This window comes from Suncus etruscus, chromosome 10, assembly GCF_024139225.1.
Source record: "Suncus etruscus isolate mSunEtr1 chromosome 10, mSunEtr1.pri.cur, whole genome shotgun sequence".
In the NCBI taxonomy this organism is placed as follows: Eukaryota; Metazoa; Chordata; class Mammalia; order Eulipotyphla; family Soricidae; genus Suncus; species Suncus etruscus.
In genome coordinates, this window is record NC_064857.1 from 87924327 (window position 1) to 87947470 (window position 23144).

The following is a 23144-nucleotide window of genomic DNA, read 5'->3' on the forward strand; positions in this document are numbered from 1 at the left end:
TACCCAGTGGCGCACAAGGCTTACTCATTTTGCACTGAGGGATTAGTCCTATAATACTCAGGGACCATATAGTGCCAGGATCAAACTCAGATTGGTTATATGCAGGGCAAGTGCCCTAACCACTGGACCATCAGTCCAAACCCCGTTTAGTACCTTCAAACTTGATCTATAATAGTAGATACAAATCTACATACAATTAAAATGTGTAAAATTTAACACATAAACAAACTAGGGAAATCTTAAAAAGTTCAACAGATCTTCCAATGTCTTTAGCCTTATTGTGGTAATCCAACTATTATTTTTGGAAAATGTTACCATTGAAACTAGGTAAAATGCATAAAAGATCCTCTCTCTTTTTTTACTTTTTTGTTGTTTTATTTTGTTTTAGGGTCATACCAGGTAATAATGCTCAGGAGTTACTTCTGGCTCTCACTCAGAAGTCATTCCTGGCAGGTGGGGGATGACATGAAATGGTGGGTGGAGATAGAACACAGATCAGCCACGTGCAAGGCAAATGCCCTATCCATTGTACTGACACTTCAGTCAGTCACTCTCTTACCTTATACTGTAAGTGAATCAATCATCTCAATTTTAAATGTCTAATGGGGAAATAAAAAAAATCTATCTTTCTTTACCATTCAATTTTTAGGATACTCCATGTTTAAGACCAGCAACTTCTATCAAAGAGGACACCAGATAATAATAGAAACATTTTTTTAATCTTATGACAGAAAAGTTCACATCCGGCTTTTTTTTTTTTAACATGTCTGCTTTAATGAAAAAGACAACAAAGTTCAAAGGAGAGCAATTTACAGATATCCTGAAGAGCTTTCATTCTTTTGGAATCAACCCATAAATACTTTCTAGCTAAGTGGCCTTTATAAATGTAAATAAAGTTACCCCGTGCTTGAAAAGCCACACCTCTCACATGCCTTATCTCTCCCCAGCCCTTCAATTATGCTTAGCAAATTCATCTTTACAATTAAAATAACATTCTTTACAAAAGCTTTCCCCTATTCCTTACATTAGGTTATATGTTATATTATTTTCCCTTTTCACAAGTCACATTATAATTGAATAGCAACTCATATAAATTAATGTCTGTTTCCTTTTAAGTTAGAGGTTCCATGATGGCAAAGCCTCTTTAAAGCAACTGCCACAGGGCAGAGAGATAGTTCATAGGGCTGGAGCACAGGCTTTGCATCCAGCAGGCTCAAGTTTGATCCTTGTCACCCTACATGATACCTAGAGCACCACCAAGAATGATCATCCCAAGCAGAGATCCAGGAGTAAGCCACAACACCACTAGATGTGGCCCAAAAACCAAAACACAAATAAAGCATCCAACACAGTCTTCACATTTATTGAACTTAAGTGTCTCAATTTTTTTAGAAAGAGAAAACAAAAAAGAAACACAAGACTTCTCAAAATCTGTTGCAGAAGTCAGAGCATGTGTACATGGAGTGTGGCAATGGCCTCGCATGAGGTCGACCCGGGTTAAATCCCTGACACCGCATATAGTCCCCTGAGTCCACCAGGAGTGACTACTGAGCACTGAGCTAGAAGCCCTGAGCACCTCCAGGTGAGGCTCAAAAAATGAAAACAAAAAAATTTTTTTTTTTTTTTTTTTTTTTTTTTTTTTTTTTTTTTTTTTTTTGGTTTTTGGGCCACACCCTGTGACGCTCAGGGGTTACTCCTGGCTATGCGCTCAGAAGTTGCTCCTGGCTTCTTGGGGGACCATATGGGACGCCGGGGGATCGAACCGCGGTCCGTCGAAAACAAAAAAATTTAAAAATTGTTTTGGACTCGGGAGAGATAGCACAGCGGCGTTTGCCTTGCAAGCAGCCGATCCAGGACCAAAGGTGATTGGTTCGAATCCCGGTGTCCCATATGGTCCCCCGTGCCTGCCAGGAGCTATTTCTGAGCAGACAGCCAGGAGTAAACCCTGAGCACTGCCGGGTGTGGCCCAAAAACCAAAATAAATAAATAAATAAGAAAATTGTTTCATTTACACTGAGAGATATGCATACTTTCTATCCCCAGTGGCTCAAACCAGTGAGTCACAAAAACATTTAAAAGTCCAAAAATATAGATATCCCCAAATTTTTGTTTTCTTTTGTTTTTTGGGGGGCCTACATCAAGCAGTGCTCAGGGCTTAGTCCTGGCAGGCTCAAGGGACCATATGGAATGCTAGGGATCAAACCCAGGTTGACTGTGTACAAGGCAAATGCCCTATGTTATTGCTCCAGCCCCGATATCCCAAAATTTTGTGACACTAATTCTTCCACAGCAATAGCTATCAGAGAGCTTCAACCATGGCTCTGAACTGTAGATCTAAAACTGACGAGTTACTTTTTGTTGTTAGGTGGAAAGCATGCTTAAATAGATTTGGTAGTATACTTCTTATTTTGTTTTGTTTTGAGGCACATGTGGTGGTGCACAAGGTTTGAGGTCACTCCTCATCATGCTAGGGGAACATTGGGGTGCTAGATATTGAACCCAGTTCAGATGCATGAAAGGCAAGCAACTTACCCTCTGACTCTCAACTCAGTCCCACTAATTTTAATAAATATTTCCCTGATAAGTCATATCCTAAGAATGAGAAAGTTTGTTTCACATACACAAGAGCTATCACAATTGAAATAATGTAGTTATCAAATGTTTTGGGGGGCTTTGGAGACCGGAGTTTGAGCCACATCCAGCAATGCTCAAGTGTTACTCCTGGCTCTGCACTCAGAAATCACTCCTGGCAGGCTTGGGAAACCATATGGGATCCTGGGGGTCAAACCTGGGTCAGCCTCAAGCAAGGCAAATGTCCTACTTGTTCTGCTACCACTCCACCCCCCGCAAAAATGTTTTTACCTGCGCAATAAAGATTCCAGCAAACAATATTAAAACTAGAGACCTAAAACATCCCAAAGACTACTTCCAATTCACAAAAATAAAAATAATCCCTTTATCCCTGGGATGAAATTCCATGTATAAAATTGATTCATCAAGTTTAATAAATTCGGGCCCGGAGAGATAGCACAGCGGCATTTGCCTTGCAAGCAGCCGATCGAGGACCAAAGGTGGTTGGTTCAAATCCCGGTGTCCCATATGGTCCCCCGTGCCTGCCAGGAGCTATTTCTGAGCAGACAGCCAGGAGTAACCCCTGAGCACTGCCGGGTGTGGCCAAAAAAAAAAAAAAAGTTTAATAAATTCCTTCAAACATCAGTATACCTGCTTGTTCTCTTTCGCTGAGGTAACTGTTCTATCACCGGACTGATGGAACCACGTGTGTCCAAATGAGAAGAATCCATAGGTTCTGAAATAAATTGGATATTAGGCACAAAAGGCATTTAACTGTCAAACTTTATATCACCAATTCTAGAATGCAGACTAAATCAATCTAATTAGCTTATACCACATTATCAATTTTTCGGGGCCAGAAAAATACTAAAGGGCAAGGCACTTGCTTTACATAAGGTCAACCCAGGTTCAATCCTGAGCAAATAAATAGCCAGGAGTCAGTCCAAACCAACATAGCCAGATGTGACTCAAAAAGAAAACATAACCAAAAAATATCGTTTTTAAAAAGTTTACTCTTCTCTTGTTTTTGCAATGATAGGGCCATACACCTAGATATAGAGCTCAAAGACTTAGTCGGGATGCTAGTTGAAGTATGTGGGGGCTCACCAAGGCTCCTAGTGGCAGTTCCCCCCCCCCCCCCGTATAGCAGTGCTGGGGCATAAAATTTCTTGTGCCTTTAAAATAAACAAGCACTCTACCACTGAGCTATTCCTGGACCCCTGGAACATCCATCTTTCGAGTGTCTAGTATGCACCGTGCAGGCACTCTAGTTAAGACTTCCTTCTATGCAATCACCACAACCATGTTTAAATTCACCCAGCTCCAAACACCCTTGCAAAAAAAATGACCAAGAGCTTTGAACACCTCACCTTCCACTTTTTCTTTCATATGTTCACCATTATTGTCTCCTTGCTCTTCTTCAACTGCTTGTTTGGGATTAGATGCAACATCCTAAAACACACACACACACAAGTCTCCTCACTATATGAAAATAATTCAGCAAGAGATACACTTACTGGGATCATGATTACTTTTCTCCCATTCCACTTCAACCCAAAACATAGTGATCTCTTAAAAAAAAAAAAAAAGAAAACAAAACAACTCGGGGTTAGCTCTTTGCTCTCTAGATCAAGGGTGACGAACAGGATTTTTGCCCTCACTCAAAATGGCAAATGCAATATGTGTTTAATAGATCATTGTTAAAAATGAGATGCTTTTGTGTGAGTGTCCGTTTAGGCAGGTCACTGCGTGGTGTGGCTCTGACTCTCACAGTTTAAGATTTTGGCTCTTTGTTGTCGAACTTGTTTGCCACCCCTGCTCTAGACTAGCCAAAGAAATCTGTTCCTCGCTTGCAAGCGGGGAGCACACACGCACCAACTCGGGGTCGTCTTTGTGTGCCGGTAGTAGATGCGGGAGGTGTCGAGAGAGGAGAGGGAAGCGAGAACCACCAGCTGCAGCAGCAACATCAGCATCGTCTTGAGCCTGGCTTTCAGGCTGGGAGTCTTCGATGAGGAGACAAGGGGTGTCTTGCTGAGAGAAACCCGATTCCAACGGACTTCCAGTCGGGTCCATCTGCTCCCCTGGGAACAAAAAAAAATAACAAAAGATCATTCCTGGACCACCCTAGCAGGCCTCCTGTCTGGCGCCCCAAGAAAGGGGCTGGGGAAAAGGGGGGAGAGGAAGCGACAGAGAGATTCCCTCCAAAAGCAAATCTTTGTCTTTCTTTCTTTCTCCTCAGCACGGCCAAGTTTCCTTCCCCTCCTGCGCCTCCATTTCTTCACCACCTACCTAATGGCCTCGCTTGGCCATTATCACCTTCCTCAGAGTCCCAATTCTCTTCTCTCCATTTTGGCCATCGTCCCCCCTACAACGCTCTCCCCCTCAGAGAGAGCCTGAAGGGGTCCTTCACCCCTGAACCCCCTCGCGTTTTCCTCACGACCACCGGGCCTGGCTGCTTCCCCACCCCCTCCCCGCGCCCTCCTCAGGGGCCTCAACCCCAACCCCCGCCACCGCCGCCATGCTGCCACCCCGCCCCCTCAGGCCGGCCTTCGCTTCCAACCGCCACCCGGCGCAACGGCCCGCTCGTCTCCCCAACGGCACCGGGCATGCCGGCGGGAAGGCACAGTCAGTCCCTCGCGTCGCACCCACCACCGGTCTTTCGCACGCACGCCCCCCACCCCGGCTCCTGCAGCTCTCCAGCTCGCTTTCCCCCTCAGGTGGCGCCTCGGCCGCCTCAGTCTCCTCCTCCGCCGCCGCCGCCGCCAGTCGCGACCTCCCCCGTTGCCCGGCGCGTCACGCAAGATTGAGCGCTCTCATTGGCTGTAGCCGCCGCCACTCCAGACAAGCCCGCTGATGATTGGTGGCTCCCGGGGGAGGCCCCGCCCCGCGCGAGAAAAAGGAACTCGGCGGCGTGTTTCCATGGCAGCGTGGCCCTGGCAGGCCCTCCCCCTAGGAAGCCGGCCCTGGGCCGACTGACTGCTGCCTGGCTCTCCTTGAACCTCAGGAGGGACCTTGAGGGGCCCTGCAACGCCCAGATATTGTGTTCCTTCTCAGACTTCAAAGGAAAAAAAAATATATATATACATCCTCCTTTTCTAGCTTTCATGCACTGCACCCCAAGACCCCCTTTCTTTTTCCACAGCCTTCTCTGAGGCGAGAGAGTGAGACAGGATTTGCAAGCTGCTTTCTAATAAAAAGGGGAGGATGCAGGACAAGACTGCTGGAGAGCTAAAGGGGAGGTGAAGCGTGTGGACTCTCTGCTTTCTGGGGTTTTTTCCCTGTGTCAGTCGGGGTCCCTTTTGTTGGCCTAGCTGGCATCTGAATTCCAGGGTTTTCCATGATGAGCAAGTCTCTCTGCCGGCCCCTCCCACTCCCCACACGCCCCCCCCTTTTTTTTTCTCCCCTCGACAGAGGGGCCCAGATTTTTTTTCTTCCCCCTTACCCTTTCCAATCCCTTCCCAGTCTATTAATGTAGATCAAGCTTCACGTTGCTTATCAAGTTGGCTCAGATCTTGATGAAATGGTAGTTGTGGAGAAGATAGCCCCCAGATTATTTGTGTCCCTATGCATGTATTTACTTTGCACCCCACGTTGAAAGAATGGAGAACATGACTCAAACTCCTTGGTGAAAAGAACAGCAGCCGCCCCTTTTTAACTAAAGGACCCCGAAGGTCACCCCATGCTGGGAGTCTATTATCTTCATTATGATGCCAGGGGTCTATGAGACTTCAGTGTGGCAGCTGTGACAAATATTAATAAAAGACCCCATGTGGAATATGTTTTTGTTTCTCGGTGGTTGGGTGTAGAATTCGAGCTTAGAGCAGCTACCTCTAAGAAAATACCTACTAGCACACGGCCAATTGTGTAGGCTTTCAGTTGAAGAGTTTCTATTCTACCAGTCTCAGCTGCACTAGGCTCTGAATTACTTAAGCACAGACTAATAATGATTCTCCAATCCTGTGAATGCCCAATGGATATAGATTAGCCTGCTGTGGTGGATCTTCCTACAAACCAATCTTCTCCCTATTATAATAAATTAATGTGACATTTTCAAAATAAATCAAAGCATTTGGGCTAGAGAGTACAATGGGTGCTTGATTGGCACACAGCCGCCTGGATGTGATCCTCGCATTCTGAGCACTGCGTCCTGAGTACAGAGCCAGGAGTAACCTTTGAGCATTACTAGATGTGGTCCAGAAACAAACAAACAACAACAACAACAAAAAAAAAAAATATATATATATAAACATTGGCGAGCTGAAGAGATAGTACAATAGGTAGGGCATTTACATTGTATAGAGTTGACTGGGGGTTGAACCTGGCATCCCATAAGATCCCCCCAAGCCCCAACAGCTTATTCCTAAGCACAGAGCCAGGAGTAAGCCTTGAGCACAGCCCAGTGTGGCCCAAAAGCAAAACAAACAAAAATTCAAAGCATCTATCTGAGTATGTTTCTTACAGGATCCAAAAGAAGAGACTCTGAAACGAAACATATCTGAAATATCTAGACTTTATTATAGTTATAACTAAAATATAGTTAGGATTCTAAAATGAAGTTTTATTAGTGGAGCAAAATGGAATGGAGGCACTCCTCTGATGTGTGCTTCCAACTCTCAGGTGCAATAACATTTCCTTTACATTCTATCTCTCTCACTCTCTCTTTTTCTCTCTCACACACACACAAATTCACACAAATATACTCACTACATATTGCATGTTCTCCTTAGAATTAGTATCCTCCCTCAATAAAGCTAGTAAATGCTTTTAGAAAATAAAAAAGGGGGTCCCGGAGAGATAGAACAGTGGTGTTTGCCTTGCAAGCAGCCGATCCAGGACCAAAGGTGGTTGGTTCAAATCCAGGTGTCCCATATGGTCCCCCGTGCCTGCCAGGAGCTATTTCTGAGCAGACAGCGAGGAGTAACCCCTGAGCACCGCTGGGTGTGGCCCAAAAACCAAAAATAAATAAATAAATAAATAAATAAATAAATAAATAAATAAATAAATAAATAATAAAATAAAAAAGGGAACATAAATAAATCCTACTTGCTATTTGTTAAACTTGAACTCATTTGTGATAGACTCCTCTCTTCTCTACTCTCAAGGCTGCAGAAGACCAGTGACCAAACAAATTTAATCTTAAAAGATGAAATGACTGGGGGCCGGAGCCGTGGCGCAAAACGAAAGGCATCTGCCTTGCCCGTGCTAGCCTAGGACCGACCGCAGTTCGGTCCCCCAGTGTCTAATATGGGCCCCCAAGCCAGGAGCGATTTCTGAGCACAGAGCCCTGAGCATCATCGGGTGTGGTCCAAAACCCCCCCTCCAAAAAAAAAAAAAAAGATGAAATGACTGAGGCCAGAGCGATAGCACAGCGGTAGGGCATATGCCTTGCAAGCAGCCAACCCAGGACAGACCTGAGTTCGATCCTCTGCATCCCATATAATCCCCTGAACGTGCCAGGAGTGATTTCTGAGCACAGAGTCAGGAGTAACCCCTGAGTACTACTGGGTATAGTCCCCGAAAAAAAGGAAAAAAAAAAGATGAAGTTACTATTAACTAGTCAATAGACAGGTTAATTTATCCACTAGATTTGAGAGGGCGCAAACCACCAAGTCTTATGGATATATATTGACCTTGGTTTTTTAATAGCACCCCCAAATTCACTATATTTTGCTTTGTTTTTTGGGTCAGATCCAGCAGTGCTCAAGGGTTACTCCTGGCTCTGTGCTCAGAAATTGTTCCCAGCAAACACAGGGGGACCATATAGAATACTAGTGATCAAACCCAGATTGGCCATGTGCAAGGCAGATGTCCAACCCAGTGCTATCACTCTGGCCCTATTTTTTGCTTTTCTCTGTTCAATTACATTTGCTCTCACCAAAGTAAAACATAAATAGACCTTCTTGATTATGTGTCAACTTTATGTATTTCCTAAAATTCACAGAACTCTATAATGAATAAATGAGCCAGAGAAATAATACAGGGGTTAAAAATTCAAGTAATATATAATTATATACTTGATATATAATAATTACATAAATTATTTTGGCCACTAGATTTCTTCAAAACAAACATGTCTATTCATATACTCATTATATAATTAACTAATAACATGGCATTACCATTTTATTATGTATCCAGTGCTCTATTCACCTAAAAGTTAAATTTTCTATTCACCTGAAAGTCTTACAACTCTGAGGATTACTGATGAGGACACTAAGGTTAGAAAATGAGAAAAAAAAAAATTTTTTTTTGGTTTTTTGGGCCACACCCGGTAACGCTCAGGGGTTACTCCTGGCTATGCGCTCAGAAGTTGCTCCTGGCTTGGGGGACCATATGGGACACCGGGGGATCGAACCACAGTCTGTCCAAGGCTAGCGCAGGCTAGGCAGGCACCTTACCTTTAGCGCCACCGCCCGGCCCCGAAAATGAGAAAATTTCTACAGTGCTTCAAAACACTTCAAAGAGAGTCCAAACTCAGCTTTATATGTCCATAAAAGAAGAAGCTGAAGCTTTATATGTCCATAGTTAAGGAGTAGAAATGGGCCAGAGAATACAGAAAGTAAGGTGGTTACTTTGCACACAGCTGACCTGAGCTCAATACCTGGCTCCTGGATGGTCCTCTGAGCACAGAGTTAGGAGTAATCCTGGAACAGAGCCAAGTGTGGGCCAAAAACCAAGAAACAAAAAAAGAAACAAAAAGCAGTGGCGGGCCTGGAGAGATAGCACAGCGGTGTTTGCCTTGCAAGCAGCCGCTCCAGAACCTAAGGTGGTTGGTTCGAATCCCGGTGTCCCATATGGTCCCCTGTGCCTGCCAGGAGCTATTTCTGAGCAGACAGCCAGGAGTAACCCCTGAGCACGGCCGGGTGTGACCCAAAAACCAAAAAAAAAAAAAAAAAAGCAGTGGCAAAGAAATGATGCAACTGGGCTAGAGTGATAGTACAGTAAATAGTTCTGAGTAAATAGTTGCCTGAGCTCTATTTCCAGCATTACCTATGTATGGTCCCACAACTCAGCCATAAGTGATCCCTGAGCGCAAAGTCAGGAATAATATATTAGCACAGCTGGGTGTGACCCCTTAAATAAAACAAAGCAAATAGGAAAAAAATGATAAAAACTGCTGATATAAAACTATTTCATTTTAGCAGTGTTAGTGTTATTCAAATACTAAATATGGTTGTCTCTAGTGTGTTATTCAAATACTAAATATGGTTGTCTCTAGTATTTCAGGAATACACAGAAACTAAAATTATATGACGAAAACTGAGGAAAATGAAAAGTTGTTAATTACATCTTTATAAAAAAGTTAATGGAAAAGTGATAATATAATTAAAAATGTGAAATCAGGGGCCAACAAAACAAAATAAAACAACAAAAAAAGCAACAAATAAAAAAAAAAGGGGCCGGGCGGTGGCGCTGGAGGTAAGGTGCCTGCCTTACCTGCGCTAGCCTAGGAGACGGACCGCGGTTCGATCCCCCGGCGTCCCATATGGTCCCCCAAGCCAGGAGCGACTTCTGAGCGCATAGCCAGGAGTAACCCCTGAGCGTTACCGGGTGTGGCCCAAAAACCAAAAAAAAAAAAAACATTACGAAGTGCAATGACAAGTGGCAAGAAAAACAGAACTCGTGTGCACATTTCATTGACCTGCTTTCTTCTGTTCATGTGAGCAGTGTTATTTCTCATGTGCTATATAATAGTTGAAGGCTAATTAGCAGTATGACTCCATAGTGATACTGCCAGTCTCCTTCAGTCAGTTCTGTCAGATTGCCTGGGCGAATTACAAATCAGAATGTTACCAGCACCTGGTTGGTCATTTAGTGTTTCTTGTCAAAGAGTCTAGGGTTTAAAAGATTGTGTATTTGAGTAACATAGGTAATTCTCTGTCACTAGTTGCAACTATAGGATTGGGATTTATTTCTCATAGTTAACATTATACTATTATCTTATCAGAAGTACCAAATAAATACCATTATGACTGAAAAAAAGAAAAAGAAAAACAGAACACTTAGTCCTGCTCACATATATGCCATCTCAATAATGTCTCATAAACCAAAATCCAGAAAATCCATTTCACTTACCAAAACATCTTTACAAACTCAACGTTCTTTTTTTTTTTTTTCTTTTTTCTTTTTGGGCCATACCTGGTGATGCTTAGGGGTTACTCCTGGCTATGAGCTTAAATATTGCTCCTGGCTTGGGGGACCATATGGGATGCCGAGGGATCAAACTTCGGTCTATCCTAGGTTAGCACATGTAAGGCAAGTGCCCTACTGCTGTGCCACTGCTCCAGTCCACAATTCAAAGTTCTTTTATTAATTTTAGTTCTTTTATGTGCAAGGCATCATTCTGGCTCCATGATGGCAGAAACAGAAATGTATAAAGATTATTAAAATCTACTTTCTACATTCAGAGAACTTAGAATTTAGAGAGGAGGTAAGACATGTATAGAAATAACTATATTTGGGGGATAGTATAATGGTTAGGCATTTGCCTTGCACACGGATAACCCGGGTTTGGTCACCAGCATTCCATATGCTCCCCAAGAATGATTTCTGAATGCAAAGCCAGGAGTAACCCTGGAGCACCTCCTTGTGTGTGGTTCAAAAAAACAAAACAAAAAATAAATAAATAATAAATAAAATAACTATAACAAAGCAGAAGCAATAGCATTGCAAATAGAGCCATGCTTGCCCTGGGCCAACTTGGGTTTGATCCCCTGCATCCCATATGGCCCCATCCAGCCACCCTACCCACCTCACCCCAGCCTGCCAGGAGTAATTTCTGACTGAAGAGACAGCAGTAACCGCTGAGAACCTCTGAGTGTGGCCCAAAAACAAAACAAAACAAAAAAAAAACTATAATACAAAATACAATTTAGAAAAGTACTTTATAAAAAGAAAAGAAAAGTACTTTATGGGGCCAGAGAGATGGCATGGAGGTAAGGTGTTTACCTTGCATTTAGAAGGTCAGTGGTTCCAATCCCGGCATCCCATATGGTCCCCTGAGCCTGCCAGGAGCAATTTCTGAGCATAGAGCTAGGAGTAACCCCTGAGTGCCGCCACCAGGAGTTGCCCAAAAAACAAAAACAAAAAAAAAAAAAAAAAAAGGAAAAGTACTTTAGGGACCAAGGCAATAGCACAGTGGGTAGGGCATTTGCCTTGCATGTGGTGGACCCAGGTTCAATCCCCAGCATTCCATGTGGCTCCCAGAGCCTTCCAGGAGTAATTCCTAAGTGCAGAGCCAGGAGTAAGTAACTCCTGAGTGTTGCCAGGTGTGGCCCCAAAACAAAACAAAAAAATAATAAAAATTTAAAATAAATTTTAAAAAAGTAATGTCGTTCAGTAGGAAAAAAATAAAGATTTTAAATTGTGTAGTTATAATTATTTTATCTTTACTTATTATAGTGAATATTTATTGAATATTGTAAGTTTTGGGGTTTCTTTTTTTGGGGGGGTCATACCCAGCCACACTCAAGGATTACTCCTGGCTCTGCATTCAGAAATCACTCCTGGAAGGCATGGGGACCATATGGGATGCAGGGATTCAAACTACCGTCAATCCTGGATTGACTGTGTGCAAGGCAAAACACCCTACCGCTGTGCTATCTCTCCGGCCCTTGTTTGTTTATTATTTTGTTGGTGGCACATTGTTGGTGGGCAAAGGCTCCTCTCTCTGTGCTCCTATCATTTAGTAGTAACCTAGACTTCCCACATGCAAAGCATGCACTCAGCCCACTGATATATCGCTTCACACACAGCCAAGTTCTCTCTTCTTCTTTTTTCTTTTTGTTTTTTCGGTCACACCCAGCAGCTTTCAGGGGTTACTCCTGGCTCTACGCTCAGAAATTGCTCCTGGCAGGCTCAGGGGACCATATGGGATGCCGGGGTTCTAACCACCATCCTTCTGCATGAAAGGCAAACGCCCTACCACTGTGCTATCTCTCCGGCCCCTCTCATTTCTTTCTTTCTTTTTTTTTGAATATAAATATGTATACAAATATATTTGGGGCTCCATTTCTGGCAGTACTCAAGGTCACATCCATGTCTGGCAGTACTCAAGGTCACATCCAGTGGTGCCATGATTGAACTTGAGTGCCTCTTGTTCTTTGAGTGATTGCTCCATATCCAGAAATTATTTTGATGCTGGGAATTGAACACAGAACATCACAATGCAAAGCAAATGCTTTACCTCTGAGTTACATTCTCATGCATCTCAATGATTTATTTCTTCATTTTTAAAAATCTGTCTTATTTTGAGCTATACCTGGCTGTGCTCAAAGCTTACTCTTGGCTCTGTACTCAGGGAATCACTCCTGGTGGGGCTCAGGAGATCATATAGGGTGCTTGGTATTGAACCTAGGGCTGGCTCATGCCAGGCAAACCCACTGTACTATCTCTCTAATTTCTCACTTCTTTCTTTTAATTCACTTCAACTTTCAGTGCATCATAGTCTAAGAAGATAGTTGACACAATTTCTATTCTCTTGTTTTCATGGAGACCTAATATGTGGTCTGTCTTGGTGTCTTGGAGAATATCCTGTATGCACTGGAGAAGAATGTATATTAGGATTTGGGGCGATATAAAGTCCTATATGTATCTACTAACCCCCTCTTTTCTATTTCTTCCTTCAAAGCCAGTATATCTTTGTTGAGTTTTAGCTGGTTGATCTATTACGAGATGACAGCAGTGTTGAACTCTCCAACTACTATTGTGTTGCTATTGATCTCTTTCTTCTTTTTTAAAGACTTTTGCTGGCCCCTTGCAGGTTGAATATATGTTTAGGAATGTAATTTCTTCCTGATATTAATATCCCTTGATTATTAAGAAATTACCCTGTCTCTTTTAACCTTTTTTTTGGGGGGGGGGTTTGGTTTTTGGTTTTTGGGCCACACCCAGATGTCCTCAGGGGTTACTCCTGGCTATCTGCTCAGAAATAGCTCCTGGCGGGCAAGTAGGACCAAATGGAAAGCAGGGATTTGAACAAACCACCTTAGGTCCTGGATCAACTGCTTAAAAGGCAAACACTGCTGTGCTGTCTAATATCTCTCCAGCCCCCTCTTTTAACCCCTTTGAGCCAGAAGTCTATTCCCTCTAGTCACCCTTGCCTTTTTCAGGGAATTTTTTTGCTTGAAGGATTGTCTTCCAACCTTTGACTTTGAGTCTGTGTTTTCTATGACTATTCAAATGTTTTTTCCTCTAGGCAGAAGAAAACTATGGAAATGATGGGATTTAATTTTCTGATTTATTTTGCTATGTGTCTATTAATTAGTAAATTTAGAACACTGAGAAGTTGTTATCATAGAATTTTGTACCATCTTTTTGTATAAGTTTGGTGTTTGTGTGGTTTGTCTGAATTAAAGAATACCCTTCAATTTTTCTTTTTTGTTTGTTTTAAATTTTTACCTAGATTTTTTTCTCTTTTTTTTACTTTTTTTTTTAATTTAAACACCATTGGGACCAGAGTGATAGCACAGCAGTAGGGCATTTGCCTTGCATATAGGTGACCCAGGATGGGCTTGGATTCAATCCGTGGCATCCCATATGGTCCCCCAAGCCAGGAGTGATTTTTGAGTGCATAGCCAGGAGTAACCACTAAGCATCACCAGGTGTAGCCCAAAACCCAAAAATAAATAGACAACCATGGTTACAAGGTTGTTCATATTATAATTTTTTTCCATAGATAATAAATTCTTTTTTTGGGGGGGGGTTGGGTTTTTGGGTCACACTTGGCAGTGCTCAGGATTTACTCATGGCTCTATGCTCAGAAATCACTCCTGGCAGGCTCAGGACCATATAGGATGCCAGTATTCGAACCACCATCTTTCTGCATACAAGGCAAACGCCGTGCCTCCATGCTATCTCTCCAGCCCCAGTCAATTTTTCTTTTCTTTTCTTTTCTTTTTTTTTTTTTTTTTTCGGTTTTTGGGCCACACCCGGCGGTGCTCAGGGGTTACTCCTGGCTGTCTGCTCAGAAATAGCTCCTGGCAGGCACGGGGGACCATATGGGATACCGGGATTCGAACTAACCACCTTTGGTCCTGGATCGGCTGCTTGCAAAGCAAACACCGCTGTGCTATCTCTCCAGGCCCAATCAATTTTTCTTTTAAGTCTGTTTTTGAGCTTGTAAAGTTCCTGAGCTGTTGTTTATCTGTGAAGCTGTGTATCATTCCTTCAAATCTGAATTAGAGTCTGGCTGAGTGAAGTATTTTTGGTGAGACATTCATTTTGTTTTATTTTTTCACTATGTCTCACCACTGTCTTCTGGCCTGGTTAAAAAAAAATCCACTGTAAATCTAAGGATGCTCCTTTGTATATAATTTTCTTTTTTGATCTTACAGCTTTCAGTATTCTATCTCAAGCTATGCTTTTCATCATTGTGAATAGGATGTTCCTTAGGGTGTTTTTATTTGGCTGTCTTTTTTTTTTTTTTGGTTTTTGGGCCACACCCGTTTGACGCTCAGGGGTTACTCCTGGCTATGTGCTCAGAAATCGCCCCTGGCTTGGGGGGACCATATGGGACACCGGGGGATCGAACCGCGGTCCTTCCTTGGCTAGCGCTTGCAAGGCAGACACCTTACCTCCAGCGCCACCTACCCGGCCCCTATTTGGCTGTCTTTTAGCTGGTATTTTTCGAGCATTCAGAATATGGATGCATGAGCTCTTCACCTCTGGGAATTTCTCAGAGCTAGAAAGCTTTATTTTATTTTATTTTGTTTATTTTTTGATTTTTGGGTCACACCCGGCAGCACTCTGGGGCTACTCCTTGCTCTATGTCCAGAAATCGCCCCAGACAGGCTCGGGGGACCATATGGAATGCTGGGATTTGAACCACAGTTCTTCTGCATGCAAGGCAAATGCCTTATCGCTGTGTTATCTCTCCGGCCCCAGAGCTAGAAAGCTTTAAGTGTTACTTCTTCATAGAAGGTTTCTTAACTTTTCTTGTTTTTGTTTTTGTTTTTGAGTCACACCCAGTGGCACTCAGAGGTTACTACTGGCTCTGGCTCAGAAATCTCTCCTGGCAGGCTTAGGGGACCATATGGAATGCAGGTAATCAAACCAGGATCTTTCCTGTGTTGATCACATGCAAGGCAAATGCCCTACCACTGTGCTACCTCTCCGACCTTCCTTCCTTCCTTCCTACCTTCCTTCCTTCCTTCCTTCCTTCCTTCCTTCCTTCCTTCCTTCCTTCCTTCCTTCCTTCCTTCCTTCCTTCCCCCTTCTACCTTCCTTTTCTTCCTCCTTCCTTCCCCTCCATCTTCCCTTCCTTCCTTCCCCCTTCTACCTTCCTTCCCTTCCTCCCTTCCTCCTTCCTTCCCCTCCATCTTTCCTTCCTTCCTCCTTCCTTCCTCCTTCCTTCCTTCCCCCTCTACCTTCCTTTTCTTCCTCCTTCCTTCCCCTCCATCTTTCCTTCCTTCCTTCCTTCCTTCCTTCCTTCCTTCCTTCCTTCCTTCCTTCCTTCCTTCCTTCCTTCCTTCCTTCCTTCCTCCTCCCTCCCTCCCTCCCTCCCTCCCTCCCTCCCTCCCTCTCTCCCTCCCTTCCTTCCTCACCGTGAAATACACAGTTACAAGGAAAATGCCCTATCTACTGTGCTATCACTCCAGCCCTTAGCCTCTAGTTTGTTTTGGGTTTTTTTTTTTTTTTGGGGGGGGGGTGTCACACCCGGCAGCACTTAGAGGTTACTCCTGGCTCTGAGCTTAGAAATTTTTCTGTCAGGCTTGGGGGAACCATATGTTATCCCAGGAATTGAATCCAGGTCTATCCTGGGTTGGCCTCGTGCAAAACAAATGCCCTACCACTGTGCTATTGCTCCAGCCCTAGGCATCTAATTTTTTTTTTTTTTTTGGTTTTTGGGCCACACCCGGTGATGCTCAGGGGTTACTCCTGGCTATGCGCTCAGAAGTCGCTCCTGGCTTGGGGGACCATATGGGGCGCCGGGGGATCGAACCGCGGTCCATCCAAGGCTAGCGCAGGCAAGGCAGGCACCTTACCTCTAGCGCCACCGCCCGGCCGGCATCTAATATTTTAATACAAATCCCACCACTCTCAGTTCCAAAGATTACTTGTGATTTTTTTGTTTTGTTTTATTTTGGGGCCACACTGGTGATTCTCAGGGGTTACTCCTGGCTAGGCGCTCAGAATCTCCCTGGCTTGGGGGACCATATGGAATGCCGGGGATTGAACCGTGGTCTGTCCTAGGTTAGCGTTTGCAAGGCAGACGCCTTGCTGTTTGCACCATCGCTCTGGCCCCTACTTGTGACTTTCTTTTTTTTTTTTTTTTTTTCTTTTGGTTTTTGGGCCACACCCTGTGGTGCTCAGGGGTGACTCCTGGCTGTCTGCTCAGAAATAGCTCCTGGCAGGCATGGGGGACCATATGGGACACCAGGATTCGAACCAACCACCTTTGGTCCTGGATCGGCTACTTGCAAGGCAAACGCTGCTGTGCTATCTCTCCGGGCCCAACTTTCTTATTTTTGTCTTTGGGTCACACCCGGCAGCACTCAGGGGTCACTTCTGGCCCCACCCTCAGAAATCGCTCCTAGCAGGCTCACGGGACCATATGGGATGCCGGGATTTGAACCACCATCCTTCTGCATGCAAGGCAAATGGCCTACCTCCATGATATCTCTACTATCCCCTACTTGTGATTTTTTAAGTGATCAAAACAAATTAATATTTTTAAACATATATGAAGTCTTCAATCCACAGCAGTTATTGTTGTTTTTTTGGGCCACATCTGGTGACGCTCAGGGGTTACTCCTGGATTAGGGGACGCTGGGGGATCAAACTGCGGTCCATCCTAGGTTAGCCTCGTGCAAGGCAAACATCCTATTGGGACACAGGCCCCAATTATTGTTTATTTATTTATTTATTTATTTATTTTTTGGTTTTTGGGCCACACTCGGCGTTGCTCAGGGGTTACTCCTGGCTGTCTGCTCAGAAATAGCTCTGGCAGGCACGGGGGACCATATGGGACACCAGGATTCGAACCAACCACCTTTGGTCCTGGATCGGCTGCTTGCAAGGCAAATGCCGCTGTGCTATCTTTCCGGGCCTGTTATTTACTTACTAAATGTCGATTAAACAATCCTTATACTAGAAGTCCCTTCAGATTAGCTCCAGAGTCCTTTTGACATGGTTCCAGTCATTTTTGACAGCTTCCTTGTTTTCTGGTATAACAAGATGTCCCAGGCTATCTTGTTTATTTCCTGTCTCAGATCTGGAATCAAATACTTCATTAAGAAGCTTTGGTGCCCGGAGAGATAGCATGGAGGTAAGGTGTTTGCCTTGCATGCAGAAGGTTGGTGGTTCAAATCCCAGCATCCCAAATGGCCCCCCAAGCCTGCCAGGAGCAATGTCTGAGCGCAGAGCCATCAGTAACCACTGAGCACTGCCAGGTGTGACCCAAAAACCAATAAATAAATAAATAAATAAATAAATAAATAAATAAATAAATAAATAAAAATAAAAAAGCTTTGATTTATTTTATTAGCAAATGGCATTTAGAGACCACAGTCTGGGTGGTTTATAACCACCCAAAATGTTTATTTCTAGTACTGTATTGGAGATATTTTGTTTTGTTTTTTAATTTGGGTTTTTTAATTACATTTAAGAACTTCAGGGCCAGAGAGATAGCATGGAGGTGGGATGTTTGCCTTGCATGCAGAAGGACGGTGGTTCAAATCCCGGCATTCCATATGGTCCCCTGAGTCTGCCAGGAGAGATTTCTGAGTATAGAGGCAGGAGTAATCCCTGAGCACCGCCGAGTGAGACCCAAAAACAAAGCAAAACAAAACAAAAAAAGAACTTCAACTACTTTACCTTCTATACTTTACATCTGTACAATATCTAATACCTCTATAATGATTGGCATGATATGTTTGCTTTATATATTATATATAATAATTTCAGTAAATACCAATATTACTAACATTAAGCTGATTAGTGAAAACAATGTAGGGCCAGAGATGTGGCTCAATAGTAGAGCATTTCTATGAAGTATGGTGTTGGATTTCCAGCATTACATATTCCCCTGAGCATCTTTAGGAGCAACCTTTGTGCACTGAACACTACTGGGAATGGAAAAAAGAGGCAAAGGGGGAAAGGAGAGGAGAGGAGGAGAGGAGAGGGGAAAAAGAGGGAAGGAAGAGAAGGGAAGAAGAGAGGAGAGGGAAGGGAAGGGAAGGAGGGGAGGGAAGGAGCGGGAAGGAGATGGGAAGAAGGGAGAGGATGGATTGGAGGGGACAGGAAGGAGGGAGGGAAGGAAGAACAGAAGGAAGGAGGAAGAAAGGAAGGGAGAACAGAAGGAAGGAGGAAAGAAGGAAGGAAGGAAGGAAGGAAGGAAGGAAGGAAGGAAGGAAGGAAGGAAGGAAGGAAGGAAGGAAGGAAGGAAGGAAGGAAGGAAGGAGAAAAGAGCTTAACTTTTTAGCAGCTTTTTTTTTTTTTTTTTTTTTTTGGTATTTGGGCCACACCCGGTGTTGCTCAGGGGTTACTCCTGGCTGTCTGCTCAGAAATAGCTCCTGGCAGGCACGGGGGACCATATGGGACACCGGGATTTGAACCAACCACCTTTGGTCCTGGATCGGCTGCTTGCAAGGCAAACGCCACTGTGCTATCTCTCCGGGCCCATAGCAGCTATTTTTTTCCATAGGACATATCCTACTGAAAGCTTACAGTTCAGGCTGAACTCAATTCATGGCACCAACTTAAAAAAAAATGAATGTTTATAATTATTTTCTATATACTACAGGAGCTGGAACAACAGTACAGCAGGTAGGGAATTTGCCTTGCATGTGGCTGACCCAAGTTCGATCCCTGGAATTCCATATAGTTCCCTGTAAACTAAAAATATAATATCCATGAGTTTGTAAGTCTGCCCCACATACCATGTTTCTTTTGTTTTGTTTTGTTTTGGGGAGTCGCATCTGGCAGCGCTCAGAGGTTACTTCTGGCTCTATAGCGATTTCTGAGCAGACTCAGGGGACCATATGGGATGCCAGGATTCGAACCACTGACCTGCATACAAGGCAAATGCCTTACCTCCATGCTATCTCTCTGGCCCCACACACCATGTTTCTAACCTCTTAGTAAGATGGGTCTGAAGAAGCAGGGTAGTGGCAGAGAAATAACACCAAGCCAGTCAAAAGAATAATCAGAATTAGTCTGTTTTCTCTCATGGCCTTTCTGCCTCATAGCTTCTCTCTGCCATGTGCTTCCCCTGTCCCCAGCCCAAAGCCAGACTCCTTTCTTCAGTGAAACCAATTCCTAATCCCAAATATCTATTAACAGGAGATTTGATAAACAAGCTATTGTATATTTATACAATAAAAATAATTACTGAACAATAAATGAATTGTATGGTCAGAGAGATGGTACTGAGAGCAGGGCTTGTGTTGCCTGCGACTGACCCAGCTTTGCCGAATTTGGTCCCACAAAAAATAATATGTATATATATATATATATACATATATATATATGGACGTGCAATATAAATGAATTTCAAAGATGTTATTTTTAGCAACAACAACAACAAAACCCTAATACACAAGACTTCATACCTTTAGGAAGGAAGGCTCTACAGCTCTGGCCCCCACATACTTCTAGTTCCTAACTCTCCTTTCTTTTTCTTTTTTCTTTCTCTCTCTTCTTTCTTTCTTTCTTCCTCTTCTTTCTTTCTTTCTTTTTCTCTCTTTTTCTTTCTTTCTTCCTTTCTCTTTCTCTCTTTTTCTCTTTCTCTTTCTTTCTCTCTCTCTCTTTCTTTTTTCCTTTCTTTCTTTCTTTCTTTCTTTCTTTCTTTCTTTCTTTCTTTCTTTCTTTCTTTCTTTCTTTCTTTCTTTCTTTCTTTCTTTCTCTCTCTTTCTCTCTCCCTTCCTTCCTTCCTTCCTTCCTTCCTTCCTTCCTTCCTTCCTTCCTTCCTTCCTTCCTTCCTTCCTTCCTTCCTTCCTTCCTTCCTTCCTTCTTTCTTTCTTTCTTTCTTTCTTTCTTTCTTTCTTTCTTTCTTTCTTCCTTTCTTTCTTTCTTTCTTTCTTGATCACACCCGGCATCGCTCAGGGGTTACTCCTGGCTCTATGCTCAAAAATTGCTCCTGGCAGGCACCACCGTAGAACCACCGTCCTTCTGCATGAAAGGCAAACACCTTATCTCCATGCTATCTCTCCTGCCCCAATTCTCTCTCTCTCTCTCTCTCTCTCTCTCTCTTTTTTTTTTTTTTTTTTTGGATTTTGGGTCACACCCGGCAATGCTCAGGGGTTACTCCTGGCTCTATGCTCAGAAATTGACCCTGGCAGGCACAGGGGACCATATGGGATGCCGGGATTCGAACCACCGTCCTTCTGCATGAAAAGGAAATGCATTACCTCCATGCTATCTCTCCGGCCCCAACTCTTTTTTTTTTTTTTTAATCTCCTTTTTTTTTTAAATTTTTTTTCTTCTGATTTTTGGGCCACTTCCAGTGGAGCTCACGTTTACTCCTGGTTCTGCACTCAGAATCACTCCTGAGCCTGGAGAGATAGCATGGAGGTAGCACTTTTGCCTTGCATGCAGAAGGATGGTGGTTCAGATCCCATACGGTCCCCGGAGCCTGCCGGGGGTGATTTTTAAGCGTAGAGCCAGGAGTAACCCCTGAGCACTGCTGGGTCTGACCCAAAAACCAAACAAACAAACAAATCAGAAATCACTTCTGACAGGCTCGGGGAACATATGGGATGCCTGGGATCGAACCAGGCTTTGCCACATGCAAGGCAAACGCCCTACCACTGACCAACTTTATACAACTGTATAAATGAAGTCATTTGCAGAGAAACAAATGTATGTTAGATCAGACTCCTTTAATCCTTTGTGAAGTAAAATGGAATCTTATTGCACAAATAAAGTAATCGAAGTTGGGTTTGGAGTTAGATCTCAGAGTTCAAGTACTTCCCTTACTTATAAGGGGCTCCAACACTGCAAAAATATAAAATCACCAAAATAAAGGTTAAAAAATTCTAAATAGTAATTAAGGGAACCAAAACAGTCATGGAAAAATAAATAACCTGAACAGAAAGTAGAATGCTTAAATTGAATGAAAGATCAATCAAGGTATTTGCAGGAGGTAATGTTAGAAGGGAAGTCAGAGCTTATTATAAAGGATCTCCAAGAGAAATCTAGTAAGAAAATGTATGTCATAGGATAAAGAGATGAAGATTTCCTCCATGCAAGTACTCTTTGACAAAAATTCTCTGAATCCCTTAGAAAAAATGATATAGGGGCGGGAGAAATAGCATGGAGGTAAGGCGTTTGCCTTTCATGCAGGAGGTCATCGGTTCAAATCCTGGTGCCCCATATGGTCCCCGTGCCTGCCAGGAGCAATTTCTGAGCCTGGAGCCAGGAATAACCCCTGAGCACTGCCAGGTGTGACCCAAAAAAACACAACAACAACAACAAAAAGATATAACGGGGCTGGAGTGGTGGCGCAAGTGGTAGGGCACCTGTATTCCACATGCTAATCTAGGATGGGCCGAGGTTTGATCCCCCCCAGCGTCCCATATGGTCCCCCAAGCCAGGGGCTATTCCTGAGTGCATAGCTAGGAATAGCCCCTTAGTGTCACTGGTGTGTTCAAAAAATAATATAAAATGTATGGGCCTGGAGAGATAGCACAGCGGCGTTTGCCTTGCAAGCAGCCGATCCAGGACCAAAGGTGGTTGGTTGAATCCCGGTGTCCCATATGGTCCCCCGTGCCTGCCAGGAGCTATTTCTGAGCAGACAGCCAGGAGTAACCCCTGAGCAATGCCAGGTGTGGCACAAAAACAAACAAACAAAAAAAAGGAGGGTGGTTCGAATCTCGGCATTTCATATGGTCCCCTGAGCCTGCCAGGAGCGATTTCTGAACATAGAGCCAGGAGTAACCCCTGAGCACTGCTGGGTGTGACCCCCCCCCAAAAAAAAAAAACCCGTCAAAACTAAGCTATATACTTAGTTTCTTTTTTTTTTGTTTGTTTTTTGTTTTTTGTTTTTTGGGCCACACCCGGCGCTGCTCAGGGGTTACTCCTGGCTGTCTGCTCAGAAATAGCTCCTGGCAGGCACGGGGGGACCATATGGGACACTGGGATTCGAACCAACCACCTTTGGTCCTGGATCGGGTGCTTGCAAGGCAAACACAGCTGTGCTATCTCTCCAGGCCCTACTTAGTTTCTTTTTATTTATTTATTTATTTATTTATTTATTTATTTATTTATTTATTTATTTATTTATTTTGGTTTTTGGGTTACACCCGGCGGCACTCAGGGGTTACTCCTGGCTCTGCGCTCAGAAATCACTCCTGACAGATACAGGGGACCATATGGGATGTTGGGATTCGAACCACTGTCCACCCTGGATTGGCTGCGTGCCTACTGCAGTGCTATCTATCTCTCCAGCCCTATATACACAGTTTCAAATTATCTTTACATACTCATCTAGGGGGCAAGGTATCTGCCACACCCAACATGCTTAAAGGCTACTCAAGCCTCTGTGTTCAAGCTTCATTCTTGGTGATGCTCATGGGTTGGATACATGCAAAGCAATCTCTGGACTATCTCTCCGGCCCCTATCTCTATCTTCA

The 23144-nt window shown here is 43.7% G+C and overlaps 1 protein-coding gene and 1 non-coding gene across 2 annotated transcripts in view; one reads left to right on the plus strand and one right to left on the minus strand.

Annotated features, from left to right (window-relative positions):
* TP53BP1 (tumor protein p53 binding protein 1) overlaps positions 1–5182 on the minus strand; it is a 90577-nt gene extending 85395 nt beyond the window's left edge. Inside the window, exons 1-4 of the mRNA XM_049782526.1 lie at positions 5173–5182; positions 4447–4652; positions 3942–4023; positions 3223–3307 (exon numbers count right to left, since the gene is read on the minus strand). Of these exons, the coding sequence (XP_049638483.1) occupies positions 3223–3307; positions 3942–4023; positions 4447–4652; positions 5173–5179 (380 nt within the window). The 5' untranslated portion in view covers positions 5180–5182. The remainder of the gene's footprint in view (positions 1–3222; positions 3308–3941; positions 4024–4446; positions 4653–5172) is intronic.
* Positions 5183–10196: 5014 nt separating this feature from the next.
* Positions 10197–10325, plus strand: LOC126021056 (small nucleolar RNA SNORA19). The gene has a single exon (XR_007499672.1). It is a non-coding gene; the product is annotated as a small nucleolar RNA SNORA19 (small nucleolar RNA).
* Positions 10326–23144: the final 12819 nt, after the last annotated feature.